Source organism: Alosa alosa, chromosome 1, assembly GCF_017589495.1.
Source record: "Alosa alosa isolate M-15738 ecotype Scorff River chromosome 1, AALO_Geno_1.1, whole genome shotgun sequence".
Taxonomy (NCBI): Eukaryota; Metazoa; Chordata; class Actinopteri; order Clupeiformes; family Clupeidae; genus Alosa; species Alosa alosa.
Window position 1 is genome coordinate 29,198,507 of NC_063189.1, and position 22,207 is coordinate 29,220,713.

Genomic DNA, 22,207 nt, shown 5'->3' on the forward strand with positions numbered 1-22,207 from the left:
TTCACCCCTGTAAAAGTTCCTGAAAGTTATCGGGCAGGGGTGGTTCCTGAGGAGACACACAAAGGTGTGAAGCCCCTGTAACAGCCTACCCAAGTTCCTGCAGTGGAAATGGCCCAAAAGACTAATATGGATCAAAATCACGCTTTCCTTTTGGTCCTGTTCTCTTCTGTTTAATAGTATGTCACTCTCTCACAGACATAAAGAACGGCGCTGTCGGGTTTCTGAACCTGTTTAACTGAGCCTGGGTGTACGCTCCATTTAGTTCACCAAAACATGCCACCAGACACCGACTGCGGGTCCAGTTCTCCCTGGAACAAAAAGATTGTTTCTTGGTGGGTGACCTTCAAGGGAAATTATCAGTTGTTACACATATGAAGCACTAAACAAGCATACAGACACACAGGCACAGGCAGACAACACACACACACACATAGGTGCTGCCACACTGGGAAATATACGCCTCCAGTCATCTGATTGCTTCCAGCCCTGCTGTTTGAACTGCTTCATTAACTGGCAGCAGCAGTGTGACTTCTTACAGTCAGCGAGAGAGAGAGAAGCGCAGAACAGAGACCTGCAGACATTTGCAAAACACTTTAATTTTAGACACAGACTGAACGTCCCTACAGCGAGGGAAAGGCAAGGAGAGAAACGTGTGGAATATGTGAATGCACTAGAGGGTGAGTTATTAAACGCAAACACACCCACTACTCTCTCTCTCTCTCTCTCTCTCTTTCTCTCTCACACACACAGACTACTTTCTCTGTCTTTCTCTACCTCACAGACATACACACACACACAGAGGAAGCTGCAGGGGTACAGCTGATCCCACAGGAAGAGCGCACGTCAGACGCCCCCAGGACACACCGTGAGAACAGGCTCTTGGTCGCGACGTTCCTGAGTCTTTCGAGTCAGAGCTTCTCCGGCACCTTCTCTCGTCTTCCTCCTCCTCATCCTCTTCTGGCAATTCCGTTCCTCCTCTCCTGATGATGAGCTACGGCCCCAGTGATCCCCACGATGAGCCTACAGGAGCCCTGCGCTACATCAGGTATGGAGCCCTCAGGGGTGGGGGTCGCGAAGGGTGTGGAAGGGTGGGGTGCTGCTAAAAGACATCTCCAGCTTCAGACATAGAAGTCCTGCTATGTATGGGTTCTAGCTATGCAGAACCTGGTGGTTTTATGTGAGAGGAACCCAATAGCATACAAACCCATCATGTTTTAAAGGCTTAAAACACAAACTGTGCTGTTGTCATTTATGTTTTAGCTTTTAAGCAGATATACTTTTTGACTAAGCGTTTGTTCACATACGTTCTCATACACAACTGGCTGCGCTGTGAACTCAATCTTAATTTCAATATTCAATAGGTTTGAGTTTGAACTTTTTAACGACCTTAGCCCTCAGATGTGCGCTGTGGAGTTGGGGACAAGAGGAAATGGCCTGTGGGGACGAAAGAGTGACTGCGACTGAAGTCCAGTGGCAGCCACCCCTGTTAAAGCTAAAGATCTTCTGCATCTACAGGAGACAATTTAAACAAACAGACAGAAAGACAAAGAGTGAGAGGGAGGGAGAGAGACAGAGGGAGAGAGAGAGAGAAAGAGAGGGAGGGAAATGATCTTCTGACTCACTAGGGTTTAATAATGGGCTTGAGGTTGTCTTCAAGTATGGAGACAGTAATAAGGGATGATTGTGTGTGTGTGTGTGGGTGTGTGTGTGTGTGTGTGTGTAATCAACATCTCAAGCTATTCTGAGTCTGTGGGTGGTTCCCAGGATAATGAGACTGATAATAAGATCTGGGCCTTCAGACTCACAGTAGAGACACATTTTCTGACAGTTGTCTTGGCATTTGAAGAAGGCAGGCTGAAAACAGGTGGGTGTGTTCTTGAGGTGCTCCTCTGTCTGTCCGTACTGTGTATCCTCACACATGCCATGTCTCGGCTTCCTGTATCGTCTTAATCTCCATAATCTCCTTTTCTTTAAGCCTTCCACCCCCTCCCTTCCCCTCACCCCAACACACTCACATGCACACCAGTAAGGCTCACAGATGTGGCTTCTAATACTGCGTTCCAGTTGTCCATAAGTGCAACTAGTAATTGGGAATTATTTCACAACCGTGTAAAAACCGTGTGTTGGATAATTTCCAGTTGATAACGAGTAGTAAGAACAAAATGCTACTGTTTGTTGACAATTCGTAACTTGTGAAATGACGTCACTTCCTCGTGAAAAAGGCGTTCCAGTTTGCGTTTACGTTCATCAATCACCGGTATTCACCTCGATTAACATAGCGTTGTCTATAGCGTTTGTTTTTAGCACACTTTTACCAACACCAACGGATAAACAACACATTCCACAATATTCCACGAACAGCAAGACAACCTAACACATAGCCTTGAGGCATTGGAATGTGTACGAGTAATTGAAATGGACATTCACATTTGCTAACCAGTAAAAAGAAGAGTAAAATAGCACAGCTTCAACACAAACACAGGGCGCAGCCATCTTTGTTTTTCAGTCGTAAGAACTCTCCGCGGAACTTGGGGGTCCTCTGGCTCGTACGAGATCGCTTCTTGTCAGACGACTTGAAATGGGCTTGTCGTTGTGTAATTTTGCGTAACTTCCGTTTTTTCGGACAACTTATGTGTCTTTCCATTTGTCTCGTAATTTCCCCGCTCGAGTTGGAAAGTGTAAATTACCCAGCTTTCTTGCGGCATTTCACGGAGGCACGCCCCCTTTACCTCGGAGTTCTTGAGTGTACCTCGAGGTGGCCGTACGACCTTACGACAAACATGGCTGCGAGTTGAGATGAGATGACATGTATTTGTTGGTCATTTTAATGTTGACGCAATGCTCTTGCGCACTAGATTAACTTGCTGCTTCAATCAGGCCAATTCATGCATGTCTTGCTGTGCGTGCAATAGGCTACAATGTAACGGTTTGTTTTCCAGCCGGTTTGCTAATAAGGCTACATGTAGCACAAAACAATAACAATGACTAGCCTGCTAATGCCCCTCGTGGCTTGAGAGAAACGCGACAGTGAAATTGAAATAGGCGAAATTGAGTTACTAAAAAAAGTTTTAATTCACATTGACCATACCCAACAAGGGAGAATGAGGGACGTGTTCTCTTGTTCTAGACCAATAGAGTGTCCCAGTGACGCCACTTCCACTTGCCTCCATGGGACCTATCTTTCAAAACATTTTGAACGCCAGTCTATGGCGAAAAAGAAATTATTTTCTGGTCCCGGTTGACTTTTGCCTTGAATTACCCATTTGATGTTTGTCAATTTTAAAGACAATTTTTCATGTAAAGACATTTGCAGTTTGTTTTGTAACTATTGAATTACAACATTGTGAAAGATCGTAATTCCAACGACTACAAACCCATCAGTCGCGCTAGTGACGTTAGCTCATTTACAGCCACACTAGATTGTACAAGCATACCAGCAACAGGTCTTAATTGGGCTTTCCTTGCCAATGAAAATACTATGAGTCAGAGGATTAAACACATCAGGTAGTTGTATTCGTCCATAGACTGTACATTAGATACTGTTAAGTGACATAGCAGGCAGCAAGATGCAACCGTTAACTAGCATAACAGCTAGCTTCTAATCTTATCGCTTTCATTACGTTGGTGACGCATATCGCTCGAGACGAGAGATGTAGTCCACTGAGCTGGATTCATACAAAACCAACATAACTTTTGAAGTCTATCGAACAACAGTACTTTCTTGACGTGAAAAATTATCTTTAAATTCACACACATCATATGTGAAATTCCGCGGGCACAATTCAAACTGGACCAAAAAATAATTGTTATCTCTCCATTAACTCCCGTTCATATTTTTTTGAAAGATAGGTCCCTTGTAGCGGAAGTAAAACGGAAGTCACTGGGACACTATGTCCAGCACTAACGAGACAGCTGCTGCCCTGGTGGCATCCATGTTCTTCCCAAAAAGACTACAAACCCCAGCGTTCGTGCTAGCAACTCATTCGTACATGTCGTACGGGTGGGCATACGAGACTAATGGAAAGACCCATTACTACTGGTAAGAGGAGTACGATAGACAACAGGATCACAGGATAAATACCCCCAAGTACCCACCCTATGTACCTGATGTTCCTGCATGGCCAACTTTACACACGCACACATGCACACACACAAACTCCAACACCACTCCGCAATGGCGCATTCATTAGAAGCAATCAGCAATGGCTAACTGGAGTAGATCCTGCCCAGCTATGGAGGATCAAATCAACATACTATCTCACTGATGACAATGGTCGTAATAGCAGAATGGTCAAATAATGTGCAGACCTCTCTTTCTCCTCCTTGTTCTTTCAGAAATGGTCAACATTTCTTTTAGACATTTTTTAAAATGCATTTCTCTCCTTTCATGAGATGTATTACATACGCTAGGAGCTGCTCCTTTCTTGTGTGTCTGCTGCCCTACATTCCCATTGTCCCAGACCCCCTGCCTGCATTATGGGATTTGTAGTCTTGTCACATTTCATTAACTGCCAGGACCAGGAGCACTGAGCTCACTGAGTGTGGGGTAAGAACTGCTCCCTTGTGTAAGCCATCTGACACTCTTCTTATATGGGGACACTGCAGTGGACATGCACCAGTATCTGCCATAGCAGGCCATGATGTGCAGTTACAAACAGCTCTCTTTATCTTTTATTCATTGAATGCTTTCATCCAAACCAACTTACAGATGTCAATTAATTGCCAGGGCTGATTCAGTCCGGGTGTGTGACGTGAATGTCGAGTGTCTGTTGTGTGGTGGTTGCGTGGGGTTTTCTATGTCTTTGCACACCAGAGACGTGTCTGCGCTGCGGCGGCCTCTCTGCCTACTAAAACATCTCTTCATTTTTTTTCTTCACTGTTTTGAATGGAAACACTTCCAACACGCTTCTGTGTCCTCTTTCTAGCAGGCAGTGCAAGCCCTAACCTGTTAACATGGGAGCCCAAATAAAAATGGACATGCCTCGCAGCTGACATGCTCACGCCACACACCCAGTCTGAATCAGCCCTAAGGGTTAAGTGCCTTGCTAAAGGACACAATGCTGGCAGCCGGCAGCTCTCAACTTTTCACGCTACTGCATACAAATCTGGCTCCTTATCCACTACACTGCAAACCTGGCTCCTTATCCACTACACTGCAAACCTGGCTCCTTATCCACTACACTGCACACTGCAAACCTGACTCCTTATCCACTACACTGCAAACCTGACTCCTTATCCACTACACTGCAAACCTGACTCCCATACAACCTCCCATGGCAATCGTGGACGCAAGGAGATCAGATGGGTCAGATGCTATAGGGTCTGTCAATTACAAATAAGAAAAGTGTTGCACACTCTGGCTCCAAACATGCACAGCTGGCTGCAGCTAGAGTTAGAGCAGAGCAGGGCTGCGGGGGGGGTCAATGCCTGGAAGTAAACGCAGCGTGGAGGTGCTGGTCAGGTGGGGATCAGGTGAGGAGGACAGGAGGGCTGCTGCCTGAGTGCTGATCGATACTCTCAGTAGGACGGGGCAGGGGGGTTAGGGGGGGTCAGGGTTAAGCTCACCCCACTTAAGCTCACTGGTGCCTGGGTGACTGTGAGGACACCTGAGGTGGGATCATTTCACAAGGGAGAGCGCACACACACACACACACACACACACACACACACACAAAACACGCACATACAACACGCATGCACACAAACATGCGCGCGTGCACGCACACACACACACACACACACACACCAGGTACGCACGCACGCACACTCACACACACACACACACACACACACACACACACACACACACACACACACACACACACTTAACACACAAACACATGCACACACACACAAACCACATCAGGCACGCACACTAACACATGGCCCTCAGCTCAGCTCCCATAGTCTCCCATTATTTCATATCATGTCCTTGTCTGGTTTGCTATTATACAACTATAACTCACCCCTCACTTTACAGTACTTACTTCTTTTTCTCTCCTAACATCTTCCCAACGCCCTCCCCAAACCAGTAAAGAGGAAGCAATTGCCATGGAAACTGAGTTGCTGACGGACTACCGCTTTGGGCAGCAGCAACTGACGGAGGTCTTGGGGCACGCCTGCGCTATCGGCGTTGCCAAGGTCCGGTTACCCCTCACCCACTCACAGTTACACTGTTCCAGCCATATCAGAGATGTGTTTTATGAGAATTTGCACTAGTTGAATGGCTGGTTATTTCATATATATTAAATACCCATTCAGTATAATGCATAGAGTATATATGTATTTATACTTTATGCATTATTACAGTATGCAGCAGTAAATATAATGATAATACCGTTTAGGCCAATCTGTCAGTATGTGAATATGTGTGTGAGTGTGTGTATATGTGAATATGTGTGTGTGTATATATATGTGAATATATGTGTGAGTGTGTATATATGTGAATATGTCATACCTGTCAACACTCCCGTTTTTCCCGGGTTCTCCCGTATTTCAAGGGCATCTCCCGGCACCCTCCTGTTTTGTTATTTCTCCCGGAAAACTCCCGTAATTTGCATGGCCATCAAACTTCATTTTAAAATCATTGATCTATGCATTTTTTAGTCTATTAGTCTGACATCTCCCAGGTTGCCAGATTGTGTATGAAATACACCCTACACATACACGATCACTTTCAATTTCAACCGTTTTAGGCTAAAATCTGGCAACCCAAAACCCAAATAAGTAAGTGGGTGCCGACTGCAGCCTGAGTCTCGTCGTAAGCAAGCGGGCTGGTTGAATGGCTGTCTAGAACTAGCTGTTGTGAAATTGTTGGGAATTTAGTTGATTAACACATCACATAAACTGTTATTGAGTGTTGTTGATACACTGAAATTGTGTTCTCGGAACCAAATCTGACAGCAAGCAGCTTTGGAGTTTTGGAAGTAGGCTGCAGGCAGGCAGCTGGTGGATACATAACTGGCATGCGTAAGGTAATGGTAAGGTAAAAGCAACGACCGAAATGCAGTGTTGAAACACGTGTATGAAACGTATTTAATATGCAAACACTGAAACGGTATAAACACTGCCCCAAAAAAAAAAAATCTCCCGTTTTTGGAAAGCTAAATGTTGACAGGTATGGAATATGTGTGTGAGTGTGTATATGTGAATATGTGTGTGAGTGTGTGTATTTGTGAATATGTGTGTGAGTGTGTGTGTGAATATGTGTGTGAGTGTGTATATATGTGAATATGTGTGTGTGTGTGAGTGTGTATATATGTAAATATGTGTGTGTGTGTATTTGTGAATATGTGTGTGAGTGTGTATATATGTGAATATGTGTGTGAGTGTGTATATGTAAATATGTGTGTGAGTGTGTGTATTTGTGAATATGTGTGTGAGTGTGTGTATTTGTGAATATGTGTATAAGCTCGCAGAGAGGTTGATGTTATTTAATAGACTCAGAGGATGTTGTGGAGTGTGATTGAACTTCTGAACTTTGGCTGACCTTTGACCCCCAGGCCTTTCCACTGGGCTCTTTGGAGAAGCGGCAGCCTACAGTACTAGTCATCTGTGGCCCGGAGCACAACGGCTGCGTGGGGCTGTCCTGCGCCAGATACCTGCGCCTGTTTGTGAGTATAGTTTATGAGTATAGAGTCTGTTTGTGAGTATAGAGTCTGTTTGTGAGTGTGAGTATAGACTGTAAGTGCACATTCTGTAAGCACACGTGTGTGTGTGTGTGTGTGTAATGGCTGACCCCTGACCTCTCTGTGTTGCGTCATCCTCGGTGGCAGGACTACCTCCCGACGGTATTCTACCCGAAGCGTTCCCAGCAGGCTGTGCAGCAGGCCTTCACAGTGCAGTGTGAGAAGATGGACATCCCCTTCCTGTCCTACCTGCCCGCCGAGGTGAGCCCCTCCCTTAATTGGCTTGTGTGTGTGGCGTGTGTTGTGAGTCTGTGTGTGTGTGTGTGTGTGTGTGTGTGTGTGTGTGTGTGTGTGTGTGTGTGTGTGTGTAAGAGATAGTCCCTTCCTGTCCTACCTACCCACTAAGATTAGCCATACTCAGATCTGGTCCAACTGGTAAACTGCAAACAAGGTGGGTGGTGTAGTGAGCAGACCAAATTCAAGACATTTAAAAAAGAAAACACATTAATCCAGGTGCATGTGTGTCACATCGCCCAGTGTCATTTGATTAATGACTGTACAATTTACATTTCATATGACAGCTGGCCCCCTTTCAATGTTAGCAGAAGAAAGCACTGACAACTTGGCATAAGTTTGATTGATTGACTCCACAAGCAGGTCAAGGCAGTTAGGTGTCCGGGGAGATGAGGGCGTCGTCCGCAGTCTGTTCCTGTCAATGCTGCCGCTACAGGTTGCACTTCTCAAAATAACATGGACAAGGGGTCACAGTCCACATGTGCATTTCATTTCTTTATTTAGGGCAAAATGTCATCTCCATTAAAGACAACATTCAGATAGCGCCACAGTTCCTAGAACTATTTCATTCTATGTCCCAAACAGCCCTATCCTTAGCCTGACGAGCCAGACCCACATTAAAATGTAGGGTCTGGACACTCACCGTTCGCAGTGCTCAGTCCGAGGGGCGGGATAATCAGTTGTCTTTCAAATTCCCTCTGCACGCAATAGGACAGCGGCAGCGCTATGAGTCCCATGCGTTTCCCACCAGCGGAGCTAGTTGGCTAGTTCAAACGTTTGCCTACTTAATAAAAGCTTAACTCGTGTCACACTGTTTGCCAGCAGCAACATCCATCTTATTTGTTTTCAAGTAGCAGGGAATTCAAGCCAAACCGTTGCAACTCTGCCATCAATCATTATGTTAAGCCCACCTAATCCACTCTATACACCATTTCATTGGCCTGATTAAGTTTCGATTTCTGGAGCTCACAAGCCAACGGAGAGTTGCTAGACTAGCCCTGGCAGCAAATGTAATTTGCAGCCGCTAGGGGCGCGTCTAGATTTCTAGGCTACCCTATCCTGGTTGTGTCCCTCAGGTGGATCCAACCCCGAGTCTTATGCCATCCATACCCCAGAAGACTTTGCAAAGATTTAGAAAAGACCCTCTCACATCTAAAGACAAGTCATCGAATTTTTAAGTCACAGACAATGACTTTGCAATGACTAGGGATCTTGCAGAGTCAATATTTAAAAGACTATATTCCTATTCATAACACTAGATTCCTTTAAATTATTTCTCATCGTGCACTAAATATCAAAAGGAACTCAAACGATAGCCTACTCATATCAAAGTCATATCTTCGTGTTTCTGCAGCATTGTTTCATGTGTGACATCCCTAACCGATCTGGAGTTATTCTGTCACGTGGAATAGCCGATTAAGAATTTGATATGAAACAAAATAACAAATAATCATATAGGCTACAGCTGTCGCCTACTTTGCCCCTTCCTGTTTGGTGTTGGAGAGAGGTCACTATATTGGTTTTTATATTGTTCACATCACTATTTGCATGAGCCAAGACTAAAAGACTTGTGATAATATCAAACAAGTTTGATATTGTCGTAACGCCAAGACTAGAAAAAGACCGACTCAGACTGACTTAAAACTACTAAGATTGGCACCTTACACTAAACAATAAAACAATAAGACTCCCATGATTTCATTCCGAATTTAGAAATTTAGTCACGACTGAAATCGCTGGAAAATCGTATGTTGTAAGGCTGGCATTAAGTGCCCTGTCCTGGCTGTGTCCCTCAGGTGCAGCTGATCAATGACGCCTACAACCTGGTGGTGGACGCAGTGGTGGGGACGCAAACGGAACCCGCGAGTCTGGCGGATCCTTTCACCAGTATTCTGGTGACGCTCCGAAACCTCAGCGTCCCCATTGTAAGCCTGGACATCCCCTCAGGTAACACACACACACATTCACACACACTTCTGCTTTAAGTAACACGCATACACACTTTTGCCTCAAGTACCACACCTACACACTTTCCATGATCACTGATATTCCTCCTAATTCTTCAGGCAAGACCATGAGAGAACTTTCAGATCAGAGATCTCTCCATTACTGTAAAATCAGAGGAGAAATTTGGTGCATGTAGAAATGAGTTTGAAAGACTAGTTAATGTACACATAGCCATATAAGGCATAGCACAGGCATAGCACTTAAACAACTCACATGCAATCACATTACAATTGTAATTATTGCAACAAAACCAAACACACATGCCCCGTTTGAATACTCTTTCAAATCAACAGCAACACACTGATGTGTTTATAAAACACTGCAGTCTTTGAATTGTGTTTCTGTTTTTATTGTCATTTTCTCCGACAGTCTTCTGTGAAACTCAAAAAATAGAATTTCTGCAGTAATCAACTACTTTTTTGCATCAAAAAACAAACATTCTTACAGAAATAAATAAAAACAGAATCAGTTATAAATGCATTACTGTTAGTGAACGTACTCTAAACAAATCAAAAATGTAGGAACAACAAAAAAAAGTAAAACGGAAAAAAATGAATTACTGGAGAAGCATTTTTCCCTGTATGTGTGTGTGTGGGGAGGGGTTATGGATCCTGCCTTCTTTTCAGATCTGGCCAAAAGTCCTCGTCGACATCGCAGGCAATGTCCTCTCAGGCTAGTCAACGGGGAAAATATCACCTTGTGCGCCATATCCACCCTTGAACTAACCCCACCTCAATGTCTCTGCATGCCCCTTCCATTGCTTGCAAAAGTGGCGTGCAGGTATGTGGTTGGTGGTCATATACTTTTCATTGGCCCACTGAAAGTAATTCTCCGGTTTTAGAAATGGGGAGTGAACCCCTAGCAGCTGCCATCCGTCAGAACCCCCTCATCAAAGGTGTCCAGACTCCATATATGCATCACAAAATCAGCCTTTATGCTGACGACATTCTTCTCTTTCTTCAAGACCCCACAACATCAGTAGAAGAAACCATCAAACTCATTGACACATTCTCTAAAATTTCTGAATACTCAATCAATTGGAATAAATCTGCAGTTCTCCCATTACATCCCAACAGCTGGGATGTGACAGCCAACTCTTCACCTATCCCACTCTGCACTAACTATATCACTTACTTAGGGATAAAAAAGTCTCCCCCAGGCTGTCAGACTTATTTAGCCTAAATTATTCCCTCTACTCACTTCAATAGATGATGACCTTCAACGCTGGAAGAACCTCCCATTATCCATCATGGGCAGAATCTCAGTAATCAAAATGACAATACTGCCCAAAATAAACTATCTATTCTCTATGATTCCAACCCAGCCCACCACCCTCTGGTTTAAGTCTCTCGATTCATTAATCACTAAATTCTACTGGAAAGATAAGACCCCAAGGATCAAACTCGCCACTCTCCAAAACCAAAAGCAATGGGAGGACTAGAGGCCCCACACTTCCAGCACTATGCCCTGGCCAACCAGCTCCACTTCATCCACAAATGGCTACACCCCACCCCTCAGACAACACCTGGTTAGACCTAGAACAAACAATCTGTAAAGAAATTAAAATCTCAGATCTCCCTTTCTGCAGTCAGTCGGTCAAAAAACATCCATCCTTCAAAGCCCCAACAATTTCAGCTACTCTGACAGCCTGGTGGAGATTCTACCACATCACTGATTCACCTATAGCACCATCAATTCGCACTCGATTTGGAATAACCCAGATTTCACCCGTCAAAAAAAAAACACTTAACTTTCACACATGGATGGGAAAGGGCATCACTCACCTTCAACACATTCTTCAAGACAATAATCTGGCCTCATTTTCCTGTTTGGTCCAGAAGCACGGCATCGAGAGTAAACACTTCTTACAATACCTGCAAATTAAATCATCTATCCTAGGAAAATTAACATCCAGACAGCTAACCTTGACATTCCCCACCAATCTCAGAGCTGCTTAATATTCCCTCTCCCAAAAAAAAATACTCTCCCAAATTTACAAAATTATATCTTGTTCAGAAAAACAATTGGCCTGCCATATCACAAATGGGAATCAGACTTATCAATTACTCCCGGTGCCGACTTCTGGACCAAAATGTGCAAAAAACATCTACCTCATGACAAAGAATAGTAATCTACAACTAATACAATACAAGGTTCTTCACAGATTCCACTTCACTGCACATAAATTGCAAAAAATGGGGTTTGGCTCGGATCTTTGCACTCACTGCACACAAAATAACCCAGATACATACATTCATGCGGTTTGGCATTGCACTCCAATCAACCACTTCTGGGTGAGTGTCACAAAATCTCTCTTCCATCTTTGGCTGTCACATCCCAGCATCCCTTCCTTATGCATACTTGGTGATACATCCACAGTCAATTTAAGCAACTCCGCAATAAAACACTACTGGTAGCTGACTATCGCCAAGAAAACAATCCTCATGAACTGGAAATCTAAGAAAAAAGCTCACATCACTCATTGGAAAAACTTGTTAACAGACTATATATCATTAGAAAACCTATCAACTACAAACTTAATCAATACTCAGGATACAACCTCTCCTTGGTACCCCTTTATCACCTACTTACAGTCCTGACCCTCTTTGCCTGAGTTCCATCTCCACACGATCATAACACACTTCATCAACAGATACACATATCATCGAACACTAGGCAGGGGAGGGTAGCTGGAACTATTATTGTTATTATTATTATTATTATTATTATTATTATTAGTAGTAGTAGTAATATAAATAGCATCCCCTTCTTTCCCTCCCCCTTTTATTTACATTCTCTGATAACTTTACTAATTTCACTCTTTCTCTCTGCCTCTCCCATCGTTATTCTGCCGGGGCCCCATTGGATGGCTTGGGAGACTTCGGTCCATGGTCGCTGTGTGGTTTTGGCATTGGTTGGGTCCTGTGGGTTATCTATTGGCCCTGGGCCCCCGTGTGCACCCTCCTCATCACGCTCATGCACACGCCTTGTCCTGGAAGCACACAGCACGCTTTTACTCTCTTTTAATCAAGACTACATGTTAGGTGACATACATAAACAAAAAAACTACAAAACAGGCTAGGGTAAGAGTGGAGTGCAGGTAGATGCCTCATCAGGTGTCTATCTGCATGCCTCACTTATTTTAATGCACACATTGAGGAGGCATACATCTTACACAGGGTAAGTGTGGTGTGCATGGGGAAATCCTGACAGATATTCACCATGCATGCCCACTTCTTTTAATGCTACATTCTAGATAGACCCCCTCAACCTAGCCATTCACATACTGTACATATTTAGGTCAAGAGTGGCTGTTGGGTGAAGGTCTGGGGCCAGGTGTGGTTGGTCGTGGGTAGTGGGGGATGTGTGCATATGCTGGGGGCCTGAGGCGCATGGGTGGCACGCAGGTCCTCCCCTCTGTCAGCCGTCCGCAGTATAACTGCAGGGGCTGGGTGGAACTGTGGCCATTAATGGGTGCCCAGGTTGGCAATCAGTCAGGCAATCAACCAGGCAATCAGTTATTCCTATTATTATACTTATCATTAATAGAATAATTACAACTCCTCTCCTGAAACCCTCCCTCTCTCCCTCTCTATGTTCCAGCTTCTCTCCTCCTGGCCCAACAGCAAACCAGCCTTATACATATGCGCACACACACACACACACACACACACACACATACATCCTCACATACTCACTACCCCTCACCCCCCATCCCCACCCCCATCCCAACACCACCTCATTCACACTCTTAGAGCTACCATCCAGACCCCCATCCCCCTTCTTTTCATTCCGGTCATCAATTTCATCCCTGATAATCATATCTGTAATCATCCTGGACTAAATCATCCTTAGCCTTTCTGTTATTAATGTTATGTTGTGTTATGTTTGTGGAAGCCAAGTCAATGTGATGTCTTGTTAAGTTACAGTATGTGTTTATGTAATGTACGCCTGTTTGTCGTATGTAGTATTCATGTGCATGTCGAGTGTTGCATTTTCTGTAATGTCAATGATGTTTGCAAATAAAAAAAAAAAAAAAAAAAAAAATAAAGAAATGGGGAGTAAAGGGGCAAATACAGTTCTGTACACGGGTACTCAATCTAAAAGTGCACACTTGAACAGGTACACAATAACTTACCTGAAGTCTAGTTTTAGTGCTAAGCTTTAGAGTGATTGGTGTTCATTGGGTATTACCAATTACCAGATGTGCTTGCATTTTGAATGGAAGTGTTTTCCCAATGATAACAGATTTCATTTTTGAACAAAGTGTCTAAAGTAAGAAACCGTGTGTAGTGTTTTGCAATAAGTGTTGCAGAATTGCAAACAATGTGCAAAGCAGAAAATGTGTTTAAGCAATGATTACAGTGTTTAAGGTATGCTACAAGAAGTTTAGGTATTGAGGCCTTGGTCTAAGCATTCGTTTTTAGTGTGTAAGCAATGGGTAAAAGCTGTATGTCGTAGGCCATATGAAACACCTTTCAGGACAAGTTACATGTGTTGTAATGAAACATGTACCGTGTCTACTGCCCCCTAGGATGGGACGACAGCAGCTCAGACACAGACCGGATCAACCCAGCTGTGCTCATCTCACTCATGGCACCAAAGGCATGCAGCCTCGGTTTCCAGGGGACCCATTTCCTGGCCGGACGCTTCTTGCCCTACGACCTCCAGAAGAAATACGAGCTCTGTTTACCAGAGTACCCGGGCACTGACTGCATCGTCCAGCTTACCGACACTCCCACTTAGGATACTCTTACATCAAGTTTTGCAAACATGTTGACGTGTGGTTATGGTCATATGATTTAGCAGATGCTTCTGTCCAAAGCGTATAAAGAACAGGCACCAAGGCAGTGAATTATTTTCATTGGATTTTATTTCGGAGTAAATAGTCAAAATGATCAGTGAAAAGTTGTGAAATGTGTTAAGTTTGTAATGTAAAAAACAACTGTAACTTGAGAAACGGCATCTTTTGACATTTTTTAGAGTCCTGTTTTCCCCTTCATGTTGAGATTAAACTATGCCAATATCAGATGTTGATCTAGTGGTCTTCTTGTAGAGCATTTCCAGCTCATTCTCTGTAAACAGCAGCCAGTCAAAGGCGCGCCTCAGTAACACGTTACAGCAAACCTCTACTTCTGCCCCCCTCTGCAGTCCAGGGAAGGCAGTTCTGGAACACCCAACACAACTACAGATCTGGCCAGAATGTGGCTCTGTTCTGGCCTAGCTGTGCACCATGTGTCGCCATGGAGACGTGTCCTGTTGTGTGAGTGAGTGTTCCATTGACAGCGTCAGCTGAGTCTGACCCTCCACTGCCCCTAACCTCTGAAGAATGTGACCCCGCAACAACTGTGCAACCTTCTCGCTCGACTGGTTAGTGTGGGCATGATAGGTGGGTTCATCTGAACCCTTCTTCTGCTTTCTGTCTAGCGATAGCGGTTCAGTCTACAGACAGCGGCACCGCCAAACCATCTGCTCCTCGGTCCACTCAACCTGCAGAACAAATAGAACACAGACAGATTGTACTCAATATCCCATGTCAAGGTGTTCAGCTCACTGTGCTAAGGCCTCGGATATAAAATAGGATGCATCAGTCGATGCAAGCCACATTAAGTAAACAAGTTTTAAAGCAAGGGAAACGTCTCAGCATCATCTGAAACTTTCAATGTACTTATATTTAATTAGCTATTTTAAAATCAGCCTGGCCAATATCTGAATTCAGGCACAGTGCCTAATAACTTTGAGCCAAACTGAGTAGACCAAACCAGAAAGGCCCTGCTCATGTTACCTCCCCTTGCACTCACACTAAGGCACTGGTTAGAATGTGTCAGAGGTTAAAAATGGTATCTACTCCAAATAAACCAGCTACACTACACTCTCTGTGAGCTCTCTACAGCAACCCAAGGGCTAGCTGTGGTGAGCAAAGCAAATCAAGTGTGTGTGTGTGTGATAGGTTAAGTGAGACACCAGTTACTCAGGAATTATAGGCTGAACATTCTGAGGCTATTTTAGCATTTGGACTTTTAGAACGACATGATTAATTAATGAAGAGTATAAAAATAAGCTCAACCATAAACAGATTTGGTGTTCATGGGGCCCTCGCCAAAACACCCATGACGACGCTAATATGTAGCTGCAGTTGAATGATGAGCAGGGTTTCCCGCAGCACTTTGCAGTCAAGGCGGCCGCCTTGGCAAAACAAAGCCTGCCTTTAACTACGTCAAAAAAAAAAAAAAAAACATGTTACTTTGTCCTGTTTTCTCCCTTTCATTCCAAACCGTGACCAACGCCAATCTCCCTTCTCCGCAGAACACATTAAAAAATAAGAAGAAACGTGTCATGAATTGAAAAATAATCAGATTTTATAATCTTTACATATGTGATAGGCAGTGTTGGGCAAGTTACTTCAAAAGCGTAATGCATTATTTATTACTTGTTACTGTCATCTCAAAGTAATTTGTTACATTACAATATTACTGTCTTTGAATTGTAAGGCATTACACTATGTTTCCATTACTTTCACCAAAATAACAGGAAATATGGATTTGGTGTTCTCAATAGATCTTCATGTGTTAAATTCTGCTCATTACACGGCAGGAGGTGATGTGGTATGGTATAATGACTGAGCTAAGCTTAAGGCTAACAAAAGAACAATATAATGGTTGCAGTTATGGCTCATGGGACAATGTAGGCCCCAAAGGCCAAAGGTCACTCACAACTTAATATAGTAAAATATAGCCACAGTGAAATTGTATGTTGACTTTAAATGGTTCTCATCATTGCTGGTTGCCTTTCCTTCCACTTACAGTGGTGTAGACTTAATGCAAATAGTTTGAGAATAATGGCTATGATCTTTGTCTGTAAAAGCAACATTTTAGTTATTCTCACTGCTTGAAATGAGAAGTATAGCCTAACCATGTTACATCTGTTGAATGAATGGCAGAGATAACTCAAATTCCCTTTCTACAGTCATCTAAACAAGGCAATCAAATTCCAGGACCAGCATAGATTACTTTTTTTAATTCTTGGATAATCTTCTCTGGTGCCAATTGTGCATTTCTCAATTTTGGATTAAAAAGTAACTTCAGTTACTGAGAATTGTTCCTGAGTAAAATATTACTGAAATTGTATTGGTAATGCCTTACATTACTGCATTACAGCAAAAAGCAATGCATTACTGTAATTACATTACTTTTTTAATGCATTACTCCCAACACTGGTGATATGCCTCCGAATCAGAGCTAGTGAGCGGAGCTGAGCGGTGCAAATATCTCGGTCCTCGTTCTCAAGAATCAGTCAAATCGCGAACAGCCACAGCTCCGTTTAATTGTCAGGTATGAAATGCGTTCATATTCCACTTTTTATGTCATAAACGTTGCAGGCCTTTGGAAAGGTTTAGTGGTAGGGTTGTCCGATGATCAAGTTGTTGCTTCAATTTGTGTTTTAATTTATGCGACGCACCGATGCTGGGTTCATCCGTTTGGCGCAAGTTTAAAATATTTAGGCTAGTCGACTGCGTGATTTTCGTTCTTTTGGCAATTAATCCCGACTGATCCCTTTAGTCAACGTTGCCAAGCTTGTTTGTTGTTGCAATATCAGTGTTGCAGTCTTTTAAAAGAAATGTTCTGAGTGAAATATATTGCCGTTGCTCTTAGTTCTTTGGGACCAGGGAGCTAAATTGACCTGGCGCAAATTTGACCGGAGAAGCGGCCGAGTAAACAGCCACCTGCTCTCAGCACAGTGTTGACTTGCGCAAGACTGACAATAGACAGGCCTAGGCCCGTCCAGGCCCATCCGTGCCTACGCGTATGCTTTCTAAATTATTTAGCTAACTCCATCCCCATCAACGAACAGGCAATATGGCCAATATCTTTGAAATTTAACGGTCTTGGTCAGGGCCGGAGTGGGGCCACTTTTCAGCCCGGGAGTTTCAGGCCCAAGACCGGCCCATGTTTTCCATAGTGGTGGAAATTGGATAAATGAAGCAACATTTCAGCTCCTTCTATCCTGTAGTTTTTATTAGTACCATGGTTCAACAAATGTGTAAAGGTTATAATTCACTTCAACTGAGAAGTTAACAAAAAATATTCCACTATTCCACAAGTTAACAAAAACAGAAAGAAAGAAAAAAGAAAGAAAGAAAGCCTTTGAAATGTAGCCTATCCCACGCTTCCACAAAGAGGCAACGGTGTCATGCACAGAATGCGGAACGTGTATAGCCTACATTAAGATAAGATAGACTAACGTGACAAATGTCAATATTTTTTTTCCTCGACCGGCCCAAAAGTGAAGCGGCCCATCGGGAATTCTCCCGATTACCCACCCCGGGCCTGGTCTTGGTTTTATTAGTGGGCATGCCTCAGACTCGTGGTGTGAGCGGTATGGGAGCGGAACAGAGCGGCCACTCCGGCCTCTAAATTAAAAAGCGCTCCGCGCTCAAATTCCATCCATATTACACAAAACTATAAAATGATCTAAAATTAATTCACTCTCGGTGTATAGATCAGGACAGACTTGCGGAACAGGCTGTAGGTCAACAGTCTGACAGCCTGCATGAAGATAAGCATTAATGGTCCAATAGTAAAACAGTGCAATTACCAAAGGGCCCTTGAAATGATCTTTTTAAAGCCAAGGATGGCTTGTAACAATGCTAGTTGTCAGCTCTGCCATAAGTAGTGACTGATCACATTTGCACATTTTGTTGTTTTGCATTTGTTCTATAGTTTGTAATAGTCTTTGTTAAATTTGCACAAATATTTTGAAATATTTGTATACTGTTGTATAGTTTGTTTGGTGTTGTTACTTTGTTCTTTGTTAACTGTTATTTTGAGAAGCTGGTTATTTATTTATAATGTAGTGTTTAATAAATAATTTAAATAGTCTGTAGTGTATCGCACAAACAAGACGCCAACACCCCCCCCCCCCGGCAACCGATACCAGACCCCCCCACCCCCCACGCTCAGATGACAACCGATACCAGCTAGTTTAGTCTTTGTAGGTCAAACTAGATAAGAGTGTCATCTAAATGCATAAATAAGTATATTGGTAAACATAAATAAGTATAAGACACCCCCAGTGTCTCCCATCTGTAGTGTAAAACATGATCTAATCAGTGGATGATCACAGAGACTCACCTGTTGGACAAGGGTTAGGTCGTTGGGCGTCCAGGTGACTCAGGACTGGCCTCTCTGCCTTACCACACACCTGCAGTGGACTGGAGACGCAGTCAGCCTGCAGGAAATGAAGCATACTTTATTCATGGATGGACAACTCCACACATCTGTATGGAATTAATCTGAGAGCATTTGAAGAGCATGCTTAGACTAAACTATTGCTCACATGTACATTTAAGGAAATAGATTTTAAGTTGCTGCTTTTTTGGTGGGTGGGTGGGAGTTGGACTGGGTCTGGACTTGTTGGTCAAAAAGAAACAAACAGGTCGCTGTAAAAGGGTTCTCAAAGGGCTGTACTACGAAGCGAGGTAACCGGCTAACCTGGGTGACTTCTAGAGGAACCGCTGCTCTCTCACTCACTGCACTGGACAGCTATTGTTTCTAGAGATCAGTGGTTACTCCTGAAGTTACCTGGGCAGGTCATTAACCTTGCTTCATGGTATACCCCTCATGGCTGTGCGCAGACTAATAACATTGTTCTGTTGGTTTAAAACGGGGCGAAATGGAGGAACCAGCCATCAGTACTCATAGAGATGCTAGTCCTGACACTGTGCACAAGCTGCACTGCGTCAATACAACCATCAGATGGATAGGGGGCAGTTAACGGATCATGCAGTTAAACCTGCCATGGGTTTCAGAAAAAAACAACAGATAAAAGAATGGGAAGTTTGGCAAGAGCTTAGAGGGGGAGAGGGCAGAGTGGGGAGAAAATTATCAAATCTGTTGACTTTGTAAGCGTGGGGGCAATAAGTGTGAGTGTTGGGGTCAGAGGCCTGAGATCACCAAGCCCAGACCAGAACTGGGCTGCTAGTCTGAGTGCTAAGGACACTAAGGCAACAAGAAAACAGTTTTTTTTTTCTTTTCTTTCTTTTTCTTTTGTTTTACCTCGCACCATGAACTTTAAGGAGTTCTTTGTCTCACAGAGGAGCAGCAGCAGCGGCAGTGGTAGTAGCAGCAGCAGCGGGTCTTGCTCACAGGAAACGTTGCACCCAGGCCAGACTTCACATAACAGCTCTCCCAACAGCAGCAGGCTGAGTGTGTGTGTGTGTGTCCCACCGTCACCCCCCTCTTCAATTTAGTAAATCGGATTCAATTGCTCCCCTCTTACGCTCATCCTACAGAGTGATGAGGCCTCCACATACAAATGTGACCATGCCACCACTGGGCTCTGAAACCCATTTCAATGGCTAACATTTTGCAGCTTGTCACTGCACTTTGCTCGAAGAGCTCACGTGTACAACCATGTTGAAAATGTCGCATTGTGTCGCATGTGAAAGCCCAAAGAGGCTACACCAACGACTCTACAAAGCAAGGACAGTCATGGACCCATCAGTCAGAATGGAAAACACCATAAGAAACTAAAAATGGCAGATAGATGGTCAATTCTGGGTGGACCTGGTTTCCTACATGTATTCTGACTCCAAACAGCAATTGCTGAGTACTCAATTTATTTCCCCCAATAATACAGACCAATTGTATTTCACAAATTGAAATGGTTAAATTCACATTTCGATTTCGGCTTCAAAACAATGAAGCATGCTGTCCATGTTTGTTATAGTCACTGGGCTACACCTACACATTTGGATATGCAAACTGAGGACATCACATTTTGCATACTTTGGAGCTAGCCATTCTCCCTACAGTGACCACAACACCCCTCTTTTTTCAATTAATTAGCAGCCCACCATTAGAACCCAAAAGTGACGCTCAATGAAAGCATGGACTGATGTTCACTTCGCACTCAACCCCTTATCATACCTGTACGGTATTCCAAGTACATGGTTTAGTGGCAAACCTGAAGATGTTAACTCCGAGTAAGCGGTAAAGCCACAATAGTACAGCTTCAATCTCCTAACGGGAAAAAAAAAATAAAAAAAATAATAATAATCCTATGGGGGCGCTGTGGTACCACTGATTACAGCGTCCATACCACCTTGAGTCAAGGTGCGCACGAGGACCCGGGTTCGAGTCCAGCCCGCGACATTTCCCGATCCCACCCCATCTCTCTTCCACTTGCTTCCGGCCACTCTTCACTGTCCTCTATGAATAAAAGACAAAAATTCCACAAATATACTACTACTACATACTCTATTAAGTTTATTACTTACTCTTAGTGGCAAAACCGGTTCAGTTAACTCAACCACATACCCGAAATACCATCCTACTTGGAACAGAACCCTGCTGAAATTACATTGTTTCAAACCTGTTTGGTGTACAGGAACAAAATGCAGAACAGTGATATTTCCCATTTTTTTTTTTTTTTTTTATTTAGCAACATCAAAAACTATAAATCACAGAATTTCAAATTACCACCACCAGCCACAATTTTAGTCTCCAGATCAAAGGTGGTTTTTATTTTTATATATTTTGGTTCCGTCAGGGTTCTCACTGAGTCACATGTGAAGTTCCCCGACTGATTAAGTAAAATGAATAACTAACTTTGTTCTCAGCAGATAACCACGAGCCATGGTATCTTAGGCCTTATTCACGCGTAGCCAGGTATTTCTAAAAGTGCAAAATAATTCCATCCATATGGATATGCAAAAACTGCCGTTGAAGGCAGTCAAGAAAATGACAAACAGATGGCAATATTCACCAATCGGAGACCCGACATCATTTTAAAGAAAAGGGATTGTGTCGCATCACAATCCAAAAACTCTTTTCTCTGACACGAAACCCCTTTTCGAAAATCTCCCCTTAGGCTAGTTTATAAAAATCTCTGTTTTTGCGTGGATGAAAAGGTCAAAACGCATAAAAATAAAATAAAAAAACGAACACCTAGCTACGCATGGACATGGTCTTAAACACACCAATTTGCAAGTCTTTTGCTTTAATTTGGCACTGCTTATAATTATGATTACATTCCTAATACACCCTTATACATCATGCCTGTGATTTGATGAGTAAGAGGGGGATAGTTTCAAGAAAATCATTTATGATAACAAATGTATACAAGATGTTTAAACTAATCCAGTACTGCATGGAAAATATTGCTTTTGACAAATGTCTTGATACATTTACAAGCTACTCAAAATTGATTGGTTGAATCCCTGACTTGCCCCCAAAAAAAAACAATCCCCCCTACTTTCCATGTCTTAAATAGACTTA

At 43.3% G+C, this 22,207-nt stretch overlaps 2 protein-coding genes across 2 annotated transcripts in view; one reads left to right on the top strand and one right to left on the bottom strand.

Moving 5' to 3' along the window:
- LOC125296159 (yjeF N-terminal domain-containing 3-like) lies at positions 1 to 14,958 on the top strand. Its single transcript, XM_048245918.1, has 7 exons — positions 1 to 677; positions 782 to 1,045; positions 6,033 to 6,141; positions 7,503 to 7,613; positions 7,776 to 7,889; positions 9,719 to 9,869; positions 14,464 to 14,958. The coding sequence occupies exons 2-7, from the start codon at positions 984 to 986 to the stop codon at positions 14,673 to 14,675; spliced, it is 759 nt and encodes a 252-aa protein (XP_048101875.1). The 5' UTR covers positions 1 to 677; positions 782 to 983; the 3' UTR covers positions 14,676 to 14,958.
- Positions 14,785 to 22,207, bottom strand: part of cirbpa (cold inducible RNA binding protein a) — a 13,520-nt gene continuing 6,097 nt past the window's right edge. Inside the window, exons 7-8 of the transcript XR_007193731.1 lie at positions 19,061 to 19,157; positions 14,785 to 15,419 (exon numbers count right to left, since the gene is read on the bottom strand). The gene's annotated coding sequence lies outside the window, so the exon portion shown is untranslated. The remainder of the gene's footprint in view (positions 15,420 to 19,060; positions 19,158 to 22,207) is intronic.